Source organism: Lissotriton helveticus, chromosome 8 (genome assembly GCF_964261635.1).
Source record: "Lissotriton helveticus chromosome 8, aLisHel1.1, whole genome shotgun sequence".
Taxonomy (NCBI): Eukaryota; Metazoa; Chordata; class Amphibia; order Caudata; family Salamandridae; genus Lissotriton; species Lissotriton helveticus.
Genome location: NC_136069.1, coordinates 1,253,466,144 through 1,253,478,585, shown reverse-complemented (window position 1 = coordinate 1,253,478,585; position 12,442 = coordinate 1,253,466,144). Strand labels below are relative to the sequence as shown.

Genomic DNA, 12,442 nt, shown 5'->3' with positions numbered 1-12,442 from the left:
CTCAAACCATCACGGCCTCCGCAACACAGGCCCGCACTACTCCTTTCTCATTGACGTTCTCTACCAACAGACATAGCAGAGAAGTTGGTCACACATTTGGAAAAGAGTCTTGATTACACCATGGCAGAGAACATTAATTATGGCTGAGTTTCTGTCACTATACTCCCTTTGATGTGGTGACACCAAGTCTGTGTATAGCATCACAACCACTTGTGCATGTAGGCCCACGTGGACTACTGCCCTCGGCCAACACTGCGCTCGAGTAGGTCACACAACTGGAACTGAGCATCGATTTTTCAAAGGCAGAGTACATATAATTGCACGCAAGTAGAGACATAATAGGATGACGCGTTGCAGTTGGGAGGAAAAAAGGATCATCGTTATGGAGGTGATCAAACACTTCCAATAACTGCCCTGGTGTCACTAACTCTGTGCATCGTGAGCCTACGACATGTGACTGTGCGCCACTGCTGACCGCTGCCTCTGGCCTACACTGTGGTCCAGTAGGTCACAGAGTCTTGATTTAGCAATGGCGGAGTTTATATCAGTGTACCAGCATCCTCGCAGATTGCATACCCTCTCAGCCCCAGTGCCACTAAGTCTGTTCCCTAACATTCATGGACACTCTCTGGTCGAACTTTGGTGGCGTCTGATTCTATGGACTGGGGGTAGTTTTCATCCTCATGTAGCTGGTACTGAATTGGTGGTGGCAACGAGGCTGTAGCATTTCACCCCTCCATTTTCTGCTTCCAGGTGGCAACTGCCCTCTGCATCATTCCCTGGAGGACACCTTCCACTGTCCCCTGTGATCCTCCGCCACAGTCCCCGTGGACATCCTCAAGGACCCACTCAGTCTGCGTGTCCCTACCTCAGTGGACCGCAAGTCACCGTCACATGGCGGGTGTGCCAGTGCCGCCCGCTGTGCATCCAGGGCCACTAACTCTGTGCAGCTCAAGTCAGGGACCCTGTTTGATTTAATATTTTATGGCTCTGAGACGATGGCCTTGGGGTCGTCAACGCCATGTGTCTGTGGCCCTGCGCTGTCCACTGCCCACGGCCTCAACTGTGGTCCACCAGGGCTCACACATCCAATCGAGTCCTGACCGGCCCGGATGTGGCATCACCGCAGGAGGCACATGCCACCATCGTCAGGACCACCTCCAACCACCATCTGCCAGAGTCGAAACAGTGGTACTGGCAGACGGACGGAGTTGCTCACACCTGTCGTGGATGCTATAATCTGCCTGATACCCTGCTCATCACTTCAGGTGCCACTGACTCAGTGCACCGCAACCCATGGACTGTTACTGATTGAGTTTTGTGCTGTGGAGAGGTTGCGCAGAAATGTCACCTCAGGCAGCGTGGGAGACCGGGGACCTTGATGAGGAAGATGATGCAGGTCTAACACACCCCACTGCATCTGCATCAGGACTATCCCAAAGGGACACAATCCTAGAGATTTTCTTCACATGAGCGCACTCAGCTCTAGTACCCCAACCTCAGTGCACTGAAACTCACTGACACTTCTGTTTGAATGTTAGGTGACCTCTGTACTTGCTCCGGCTCCCTCCATGTTGCTCAGCAGTTGAGTCTGTATTGCTGTTGTTTTCTGTTTCCGTTTCAATGGTGTGCACTGTTCAAGTTGTTGCCCGCACCAACCACTCAGTGCGGCTGGCTTACATTCACCTCACACACACATCCAGCACAGGCATCACTGTACATGTGGCACTGCCAATAAAGGGGCCGGGCGCATATGCCCATAGCCAGTTCCACATACTATCTGCGTGTGTCCCTGTGGTCTTGTATGTATGAGGGCCCTGGGCCCTATGACATTTCATTGTGCTGTGTACAGTGGACGCAGACATGTCACCTTGGACATGTAGCTTTGTCATCACCCACTCAATACGTAAGAGGAGAGGACTGGGCCATCGTACGCAGAGCCAACGTGGGTGTGTGACTGATATTTGGATATTTGCGTGCCGCTGGGCGTGGTTCGGTACTGGGAATGTGCATCTGCATGTGTCTCTTTGGCAGTGTGTGTTTCCTTTGCGGGGTGTAGGTGGTCCCTGAAGGGTATTAGACACCCATCTATGTGATCTCGTTCAGCTTCCATGGCTTTTGACCCCACCCGGAAATGTTCGGCTACCTCCTTGTCGTTCTGACACCTGGCATTGGGAAGCCTTGTGTGGGTCGGTGAAATGTTGGGACCCAGCAGTGCTTGCGGGGGCTTCCTGCTCTGTGGCCTGTTGCAGAGGTTGTGCTCTCCTCTATGTAGCTTGGCTGCCCTGGTCCTGATGGTGGATTGTGTGGGATGCCCATGGGCTGTTGTAGGGCGTCGGTGTCGAAGGTGTGATTTCCCTCTCCCGCATCACTGATGAGTGGTCTTCTCTGCTCCGCTGGAGGTGTTGTGTGTCCCGCTGCAATATGAAGGGGAGATACATGTTGACATTGTGCTGACATGTATGTTGGTGCTTTGTTTTTGTTTACATGCAGACTGTATGACAATGGACATTGTGACTATTTTGGAGGTGCTGGATTTAGATGCGAGATAGTGGACATTTGGACTACATGACGAATGTGAGGTTGTACGCGTACATTTCCATTTCACAGTTTCCAGTTCTGTCAGATGTAGTAGGCCTGTTTCTGCATGTGTGCAGAGCCAATTGTGTCCTCTGTTCTGCAGTGTCGGGGTTGCACATTGTACCACATTGCTGTCAATGTGGATGTGCTGTTACTGCTATGTCTGTGTGCTGCAGTGTACCATGAGGATCAGGGACATGATCCAGGGTCATTTTGAGTGTGCAGTCTCCTACACATCATTGTGCATGTGTGCCATGGTGCCCATCTCTCCCCGTCCCCCCAGTCCTTGGTCGTTACTCACACTGTTGATGTTGCGTCAGGTCCCCCCGAGCTATGTCCGTATTTCCGACTCCTTGCACCGTCTCCACACTGATGACTGTGGCCTCCATTTCCTCCATCTCCTCCTGTGGCGCAGGACTCCCACCCCCTGTCGTCGTTGTTGCCTTCCTATTGGCAGTGGCTTTGTGCCTGGTTCAGATTTTCATATCATGCCAGCGCCTCTTGGCCTCCTCAGTTGGCCTCCTCGACACTCTCACTGCATTCATGGTAGTCTAATTGTGAGTATGTTGATGGTAGTGTTCTGTCACCTCCGTGACGCTGATCTGGTTTTCCTGCGGACTGCACCCCATCTTCCTCTCCCTCTTCTCCTTGGCATTCCCCGACCCTGTTGTTCCTTGCTGGTGGTCTGTGGGGCTTGTGAGGTTCGTATTGGCCTCTGCACTCGGTCAGGGCGCATCCATGTTGCTACGCACTTTGGATTGTTTTTGGTGTATTGTGTTTGCAGCTTTTATAGTGCATTTTCCCACCAGACACATGGGATTTGCAGGCCTGCCGCTGGTTTTCGCAGCTTTTTGTATCGCGAGTGGCCTCATCGCACGTTTTTTCTGTTCGTGTTTTGCATTTTTGTGGCGTGGTGTTGATTTTAACACAGTCATTTGACGCGTTATCTGGAGACTATCGCATGGTACCGCCAAGTTGTGAATACTTATTTAACATGACTTAATTTTCCAGCGATAGTCTGTGATGTTGAGAGTTGCGTTGTTACTTTTGCAATGGTTATCACACGTTCTCGAGAATATGCCCCAACAACTTTTACAATTTTCACACAAATATATTTTTCAATCTTAACAAATTACTGGAAATGGTATCTTTGTGATTTTTGCACATCTCAGATACTGCAACTTGGCGTTGCTTGATTTTAACCTGTGACTTTTTGACAATTGTCTGCTTCATTTCTCTCAAAGTATGCAAATTTCATAAAACTAGTTACCTCAGGACAGTGCTTCCTGCATTTGTGTTTGAAAACGCTTGACCGTCTTGTCTAATAAATTTATGTTTTAATTACATAGAAACAATATATTATTCTGTGTATGTGAGTGGACTCGTCTCAACAAAACAGTTCTTATACCCTTATGTGAACATGCATGCATGCAGCTTTTGCGTGTGCCCTCAGGAAAAAGCCTGAGCCAAAAGTAGCAGAAACACTCCAAAGTCTTTGAATTTTCAACACTAATGTGTATTTCCGAATGTATGTACGAGATATGTGCTGTTGATAATTTTCTGACTTCCATTTCATTAAAATATTGGGTATAATCTATAACAAACTGAACTAACTTGGAAGAAAAAACTTTTCTGAAAATTTTTCTACAAGGAATTTCATGAGTGTTACCTCCCCCATGGAGATTACAGGTCACAAAAGAACACTGTGGGTAGCAATTTTTCTCACATGAACATTTCTGAAAGTAGGTAAACTGTTTGCATGAACTACTGATCAAAACATGTGAAAATTGATTCAGAAACGCATGTTTTCCCTAAAAAGTTTTAATCAGGAGTAATTCCAGTCCGTGGAGTTACTGCTGCCTAAGGTATTAGCAGTGGCGGCTCCACGAGGGAGTGCTGCGCGGTGGTGAGGCGGGGCGGGGGAGGGGCAGGCTGGGGGGTAGTAATCTCCGGAATTCGGCGAACGGAGTGTGTATATAAATAAATAAATACAATGAATTACATTGCGTGCGCTGCAACGCGAAATCGGCGGTAATTAGTTTTATTTATTTACTCATCTCTGTTCGGCCACATTCCAGAGTTTACTGCCCCTCCCCCGCCCCACCGCCCTGCAGCACTCCCTCGAGGACCCGCCACTGGGTATTAGTATTTCTAAGGGGAGATTACCCAGCCATTTTCCAGCACAATCATAGTGGTTCTCTTTATAAGCACCCAATTTAAAATGCTGCTATTAGCTCAGCCAATCAGAAGTCTTAGAAAGCAGGTATTGAATACAAATGGCATGCCTTCTATATTCAAGGAAACTGTGGAGCAGGAAAATGAAGCGACAAGGAACAGCATCCCTGCATGTGAAGAAGAAGAGAGATAGATCAAATTGGCGCTAATATCCTCACAGCCTGGAGGGGAAGTGAGCAGCTGTTAATAGTCCTTTCAGATCATTACTCATCCTCGCCCTCGGCCAATAATGGCAATTAATAGCACTTCTACGAGAGGGCAATAAAGCACAAGCATTAAAAAGTTATCTACCTGTTATTTCTACTTCTGGAGAATGTTATAGACTGTGCCTGAAAGTTGCATTTAAAGTTTATTTTTGTGCTTTTTTTCACAGTTAAGCCGACCGTCATTGACGTTGACATATACGTAAACAGCATCGGACCAGTGTCCTCCATAAACATGGTAAGTGACTGCGGATTGTTTTTTAATGATTTCAGCACCAGTGCTAATTTCCCAGCTGATGATTGGGAAATGAAATGTGCCCTGTGTATGTTTTTTGGCATCTGATGGCATTCTGTGAGGATGTTTACAGCTTGTCTATCTACTTCTTCTATTGATGTGTTGTTGATAGACACCCTGCTGGTGATATCCATAGATAGCATTAGATTTGCTTTCTCAAAAGTGACATATTGGATAAGTGTGCAATTTGATGGCATGTCTGCGTTTAGGGTAGTGTTTTTTCCATGATGTGCTGTAATGATCCATGTTTAAGTATTCCACCTCGATCTTCGAGTAGACATTATATTGCATAGCCAGGTCTGATTCCTTTGGGATTGATTTTGACAGAAATGTTGATATTTTGCTGAGGAGCAATGCATGGTTGTTCTTTGCAGTTTATTACAATGTGTTGTGCAGTTTATTACAATGATCCACATTTAAGTATTCCACCTGGTCTTCGTGTAGACATTATACAATATAATTTATATTGTATAAACAGATGTGTTTACTTTAGGATTGATTTTGACAGAAATGCTGATATTTTTCTTAGAGGTAATGCATTGTTGTTCTTTGCAGTTTATTACAATGTGTTGTGCATTTTGTTACATTGATCCCATTTAAATATTCCACCTGGTCTTCGTGTATACATTATATAATATAATTTATATTGTATAGACAGATGTGTTTACTTTAGGATTGATTTTGACAGAAATGCTGATATTTTACTGAGAGGTAATGTATGGTTGTTTCGTTGCAGTTTATTACAGTGTGTTTGCAGTTTATTACAATGATCCACATTTAGGTCTTCCACCTGTGTCTTCGTGTAGACATAATATTGTATAGACTGATGTGTTTACTGTAGTATTGATTTTGACAAAAATGCTGATATTTTACTGAGAGGTAATGTATGGTTGTTCTTTGCAGTTTCTTACAATGTGTTTGCAGTTTATTACAATGATCCATATTTATGTCTTCCACCCGGGTCTTCGTGTAGACATTATATTGTATAGACAGATGTGTTTACTGAAGGATTGATTTTGACAGAAATGCAGATATTTTGATGAGAAGTAATGTATGGTTGTTCTTTGCAGTTTGTTACAATATGCTGTGCCAGAGTCTTTTGTCTGCATGAATTTCAAACAAACCGAATGCACTACAAATGGATTTGCAGTATTCTGTAGAGTGTCTTTAATAACACGCCATATGCGTGAGACTGTGAGGCATGTGACCACCTATGTGAGAATTATTTAAACGTTGGGTTTTGTCTGGACTCCGGGCGTAAAATAGACTCATTTATTTTGAGGGGGTATTCTGCCATGTGTACTGTGTACTTTTTGAGCAGCGGTCTAATTGAGTCGAAATGAAATGTAATGGGAATAGAATGCGAGTGGAGTCCCATAGTTTAAAATTAAATTATTGATTTTTGATCACACGATAATTGTGGAATCGATTTCCGTTCATCTGCTATGAATTAAAATTTTCTGAACATTTTGAGAGTACTCTGCATCTCCCATGGAGGCACCTGTATTAAATGTTACTGTACAGACGTAAACATCACAACATAGGAACTGTAAACTGCCGTAATCAAATGCAAATGCTTATGAGTTTCTAAACACTTTCAAGTCGAACACAGGTGAACCTCTACAAATATGCTTTCACAATGGTTTTGGATGCTTTCTTTAACTCTGCTTCCTGTTTGAAAGGTCCATTACCTGTTCCTTTAAGTTCCAAATGTCAATACTTAAGTGTTTTTTTTTCAAACTTGGATTGTTAATGTAGACTTTTTTTAGGACACCGATGAAAGTAGCTTTGCGTTGTATCCTGTACATGGAGATGTTGTTTCCGACAATATGTCATCTTTTCAGTCCAGCTCGCATTTTGCTTTGAAATGCTGAGCTAAGTGTGTCCTCTTTTGTTCTTTATTGCTTTACTGTCCGTGAAAATGAAGATGTACATTTTTGGCATCGGTATCTGGACCCATTTTCCTTTTATTCAGTTATGTGCATGGTTGATTCAATTATGGAGATGGCTATCACAGAAGCAGAGCCTAGACTAAGGTTCTGTCCCCACCCCCAAAATCACAGAAGGCTGCCGCTCTGTTTGCGAACTCAATGCCCATTAGATATTCAGTGCTGACAAAAGTGATGGCTCTAAAAAAATTATCTGGGAAATGTTGGAAAAAAAACTTGTATTATTCATACATTCTTATTATTTATGAATTGTAAGTGTTTTTTATATATTGCAAACTGCACCCAGCCAGCCAGCTTTCAGAGTGCTGCACAGCGCATCAAATAGCATTTGGGGCCTGACCTCTGGTTTACCTGCTGGAGCACAGTCCTTGAAGGTTGGGGAGGACATTGCCTCTGCTACCCTCACGGACTACGGCTCACCAAATTTAGAAAGTACATTGACGGGAATGGTGGTTGCTTTCAATGTACTAAACGTTCAGTGGACAGCTGCTGTTGGTGTTGACAGCCGTCTATCAATTGCGTGACTTTTTTTTTTTGCTTTTCAAAAACAACAAAAAATGCTAATGAAATTAAAGGAGTTAACAAATAAATAAATAATTAATAAACAATTAATTATTAAGAAATAATAATAATACACTATAAAGCTAATGGAGTTTTCTCCCTGAGTGTGCGGCTCATTATAGCTTTTTCCTAACCCTCGCCTCCAGGGTTTTCATGGTCACGACAGACAAGAACAAAAAATTACCCTGTCCACATATATAGGGCGTGCAGCGGAATGTCCCTCCTCTGTCAGTCCATACTCAGTTGGGCTGTTAGATGAAGCATTCCATCAATGGACGCAATGGGGGCTCTCTAGATGGAATACTTAAGGCCTGCCCATCTATAAATGTGGCAGGAGGGGCAAGGGTTTGTCAGCAGGGTAATCATTTCTTTGGGGGCGGAGTACCCTGTACACAAAACTCTACACAAGGCCCTTATTCAAAAGCAGGTTGGTTTTGAATATTCTTCAAAAAAGAAATATACATGTCAATATTATCACGAGGTACCACACCAGCAGGGCAGGCTAATCAATCGGAGAGTTCAGGAATTCACAGTTGTTCATAAACAAGTAATAAACCCCACTTGAGTATGTAATGCTGTATCATATGTTAAACCATGAATTCTATTAAAACGGAAAGGATAACAACTTGAAGAGGATATATAATTAAAGAGAAGTGGCATAAAAACACTGTGTTTTGCTGTGAGAAAAAGGCTTTACGAAGGACCTATAGATGGGTCAAGATGGTTTATATTTATACATCATGAAAGATGCCTAGTGGGGGCTAATGACATTAACATGTTCAGTAACACTAAGCCACTCAAAAAATCAGAAGTAGACATAAACTAATCACTACAGCAAAGGAGTACAGTGTAGAAGTACATTTGCACATACAATGATTTTATAGGGTTCAGGTAACTAACAATTGAAGACGACTATAATGAGATGGAACTGAAATACATTTAAGCATCATGAGGGATCCAAAGAGAGGGTATTGAAATTAGTCTTCTATGGTACAAAAGTGCTGGGGGTATGGAGAAAGCATGAGAGAGAACCAAATGAGCAGTACCAGAAGCAAAGGTATATGGAAAAGAGATAACTTGGTAAATATGAGGAGTGGATTAGAGGGCAAAAAGGGGGATGCTTAGAGTGTGAGACGTTGGTATCTGGAATTTGCTTATAAAAGAAAAACCATAAATGGGAGAATATTAATAATGAGCTGAAAGGGTGATTTGTTTTCTTAAGGATCTTATTTTATTAGAAATATTTTCAACACAGGAAAGAAGGGACATTTAAAAAAATATATTTTTATTGGGACATTTTCTGAGAACACAAAACTCTGCATCATATAGATTGGTGCATTTCTGAAATGGAAAGGCAGGGCCTTCCATATTCTAAGGGCAATGCCCAAGAAAGATCAATGCAGTGTACTTGAACAGTGGGATGCAGAGAAGTTGTGTGTTTCTTCTTTGCAAACTATGTAGCCCGCCAGACAAAGTTTGCTTTTGAGTGTGATATCTATGCGTGTTGAGGTTTTGAACTTCATAATTTAAACATTCATTTTTCAGTGAGCAGCATGCATCACTGAGTAGCCATTTACGATAATGATAAACCATCTTATATTCCAAGGCACAATGATGTAATACAATTTGAGAAAGGTGGGGGGCAGTGCTGTGCATGACTACTAACAATATGTAAATGGACAACTCCCAAGAGTCAAATCCACACGGTGAACATGCTTTTTAACTATGACCCTTCCCAGTGCCTCTGGAAATAACTATTCGTCCTCACTATTATTGAGTCATTTTTTTGTCATCAATTTATTATTATTCAGTCAAAACTTGTGATATAATAATTAAAAACATTTTGACATAAATGACCATATTTTAACTATTCATTTTCTACTTACAACTTCCTTTCAAAATCATAGCTACAATATTACAATAACTAAAATTAATTTTAATTACACGAGCATACTTACTGCAAAGCCTGATTTCATAAAAGTTGGCTAAAGTCCATTTTTTGCACGTAAACAATTATGTTTTCTGGTATAGGCTTAATGAGGTTACAGCTTGATTAACTTTTAAATCATTTTCTTGTAATTAAATTGCATTACACTCTAATTAAATTACACATTTCTGCAAACAAAAGTAACTGTTTCAACAATATTGTTTTAGCTTTAGGCATTACAGCGTATGCCCAAATGTGTTTTTACAACTCTCTTGACAGTCACATATTCTATCTTCTAACATACTTTTTTTAATGCAAAACTCTCTTTATTTGGAGCAGACGCCTCGCGTTTGGTATATTTAGTTTAACATATATATTTATACGCATATGCATTCAGTAAAAGTCCTGATTTGGAGTTTAATTAATGGGTTACTCCTTAACAGACGTGATGAATATCCTATCCACCTTATTATAGGTGTCATTGAAAGAAGGCACACAGGATAGCCATCTCATGAAGGAGTTATGTCTGAGGTAGATTTTCAAACATTTTTTGCTGGGCTAGCCTCGTAAATGTATTGCTGACCAGCACAAAATGATTTTTGGGGAATTTACTTTCCAGTGCAAAGTACCCTAAATGTAGCGCAAATCAGCACAACGCACTGCGTTGCAATGCTTAGCGCCAGTGGGCATTGCATGGGTGGTACATGGGTGTTACTATGCAACTATGTATGCCTTTGATGCAAAACCCTATCCACAAAGAATTGTAGACAGGGTTTTACACCACTTCAAAGGAGGCGCAAACAGGAGAAATGTTTTTGTTTCTCCTTTCTTTTCTGACTATGCATTCGTGCTGCTCTGTGCAGTATACACACAATGTGGAAAATGCTTTTAAACTTGTTTAGGCATGGTATTTTGCACAGGGAGGTTACCCTTCCCGTGCAAAACATATGCTAGACTCATCATCATCATCATCATCATCAAACCACCTTAATCGGTTATTAAAAACAATAAAAGTACCATAAAAAAACGATACATAAGTCACATATAACACACAATAAAATATCATATCTAAATCATCAAGGATGAGGGCGACAAAATACAGTTCTGGAGGCTATAAATTAGAATTCATGAGGTTAAAAATCTAGACTGTAAATAAAACAGTTAAAACAGGGCGTCATACTGTAAATAAATCAGTATAAAAAGGCAAGTGTTTAAAAATGAATAATAAAATAGCCTTTACAAATACACACTGGATAGCATAGGGAGACGTTTTTCCCTTAGTCTGACAGCTGCAACAAAGGAGCTAGCAATGTTTAAAATCTCCCATTGGTCATATGCTAGACTCACTAACACCCCCTAAGGCTATGGCGCTAAGGTATGTGCATGGCGCTCAATAGCTGAAATCAGCGCCGGCGCTGAGTAGAGTGGAGGAGAGTGCCATATCTCTGAAGCTATGTCGCTGTCCTGCTCCCTCCCTCTCACAAAATGCAGTGCAACCTCTTTGGGTGCTGCATTGGGTTGTGTGTATTTCTTGAAAATCTTCCCCCATGAATCAGCTCCATAGATATTTATTTCTGCTGTCATCATGGAATTGACTACAAATGTTACTGAATGAAGTTGCCTCCCGCTGGAAGAAAATCCTGATAGACGTTTGAGTGCTACTGCAGGATAAGGAATGGTTTGGGAGCATTCTATAAAGACAGCACTCACCTACTTATTTCATCCTTGCGAGGTCTTTCTTCAGTAGAGTGAGAGCATTCCCTGAGGGCCTCATTACTCGTGCCCCCTTTACGTTTGCGTTATTTATTGCACACGAGAAAATCCAACACCCGGGTATTTGGAATTTATTGTTTGTGATAGTTATTGCTATTACAAGTTTTGCCCACTAAATGAAGGATAACAAGTGGATTTTATTGTTTGCTCCATCTAAATTGCAAGTCCTGGTATTTTGTAAACATTTGTTACCCTAGTAAATATCCTCAGGCATGCCCTCTTTTCTTAGAACTGGATTTGTGTGTAATTAGTAGGTTCGTGCCAGAGGGGCATAGGTGCCTCTTCAATGTTTAGGTTTGGATTCTTTTGCTATGGAAGTTATTTATTTTATGTACAAAGAGTCTTTTCTAAAACCTTTAAGTCGTTTTATTGGTCTATCAGCTTGAATAATTGTGGATTCCAAGAAGACATCTGCTATCGTTCATTATTAAGTCTGAATCATTTTTAATGATGCTTCTCCCAAAAACTCAGACATTGAATATGACGCTCGATTCTTATACGGTGGAAGTTTGGTGAGGTGGTGGCATGAGTGGAGGCGGAAGTATTGGGATCTGATTGGAGGTAACCCTGCCTTTGCCTTGTAGCATAGTGATGGGAGGGGTGTGGTACCTTGAGTTAGGGACTGTCCAAATGGAAGCCATCTTCATACATATTTTTATATAAAAAGAAGAAAGAAAAGTCTGTGCAGGAGAAGACTGTGGACAAAAATCTGTTACTTCCAGAAGGGGAACAAGTGGATTGCTCCAGCCAATTAGGCCTAATATTAAATTCGATCACCAATGGCAATATCTTCCCTGGAAAAGGCTGGTCTAAATAAAGGTAGGGTTTACCCCGCTACCCCTTTTTAGGCAATACCTCATTGCCCTTAGCACCCAACTATGAGAGGGAAATGATCCCAAATAGGAAAAAACACATCTAA

The 12,442-nt window shown here is 42.0% G+C and overlaps 1 protein-coding gene across 1 annotated transcript in view; it reads left to right on the top strand.

The window, feature by feature from the left end:
• LOC144773876 (gamma-aminobutyric acid receptor subunit gamma-3-like) overlaps window positions 1-5,361 on the top strand; it is a 329,908-nt gene extending 324,547 nt beyond the window's left edge. Inside the window, exon 3 of the mRNA XM_078658959.1 lies at window positions 5,189-5,361. Coding sequence (XP_078515085.1) covers window positions 5,189-5,361 — 173 coding nt within the window. The remainder of the gene's footprint in view (window positions 1-5,188) is intronic.
• The last annotated feature ends 7,081 nt before the right edge of the window (window positions 5,362-12,442 follow it).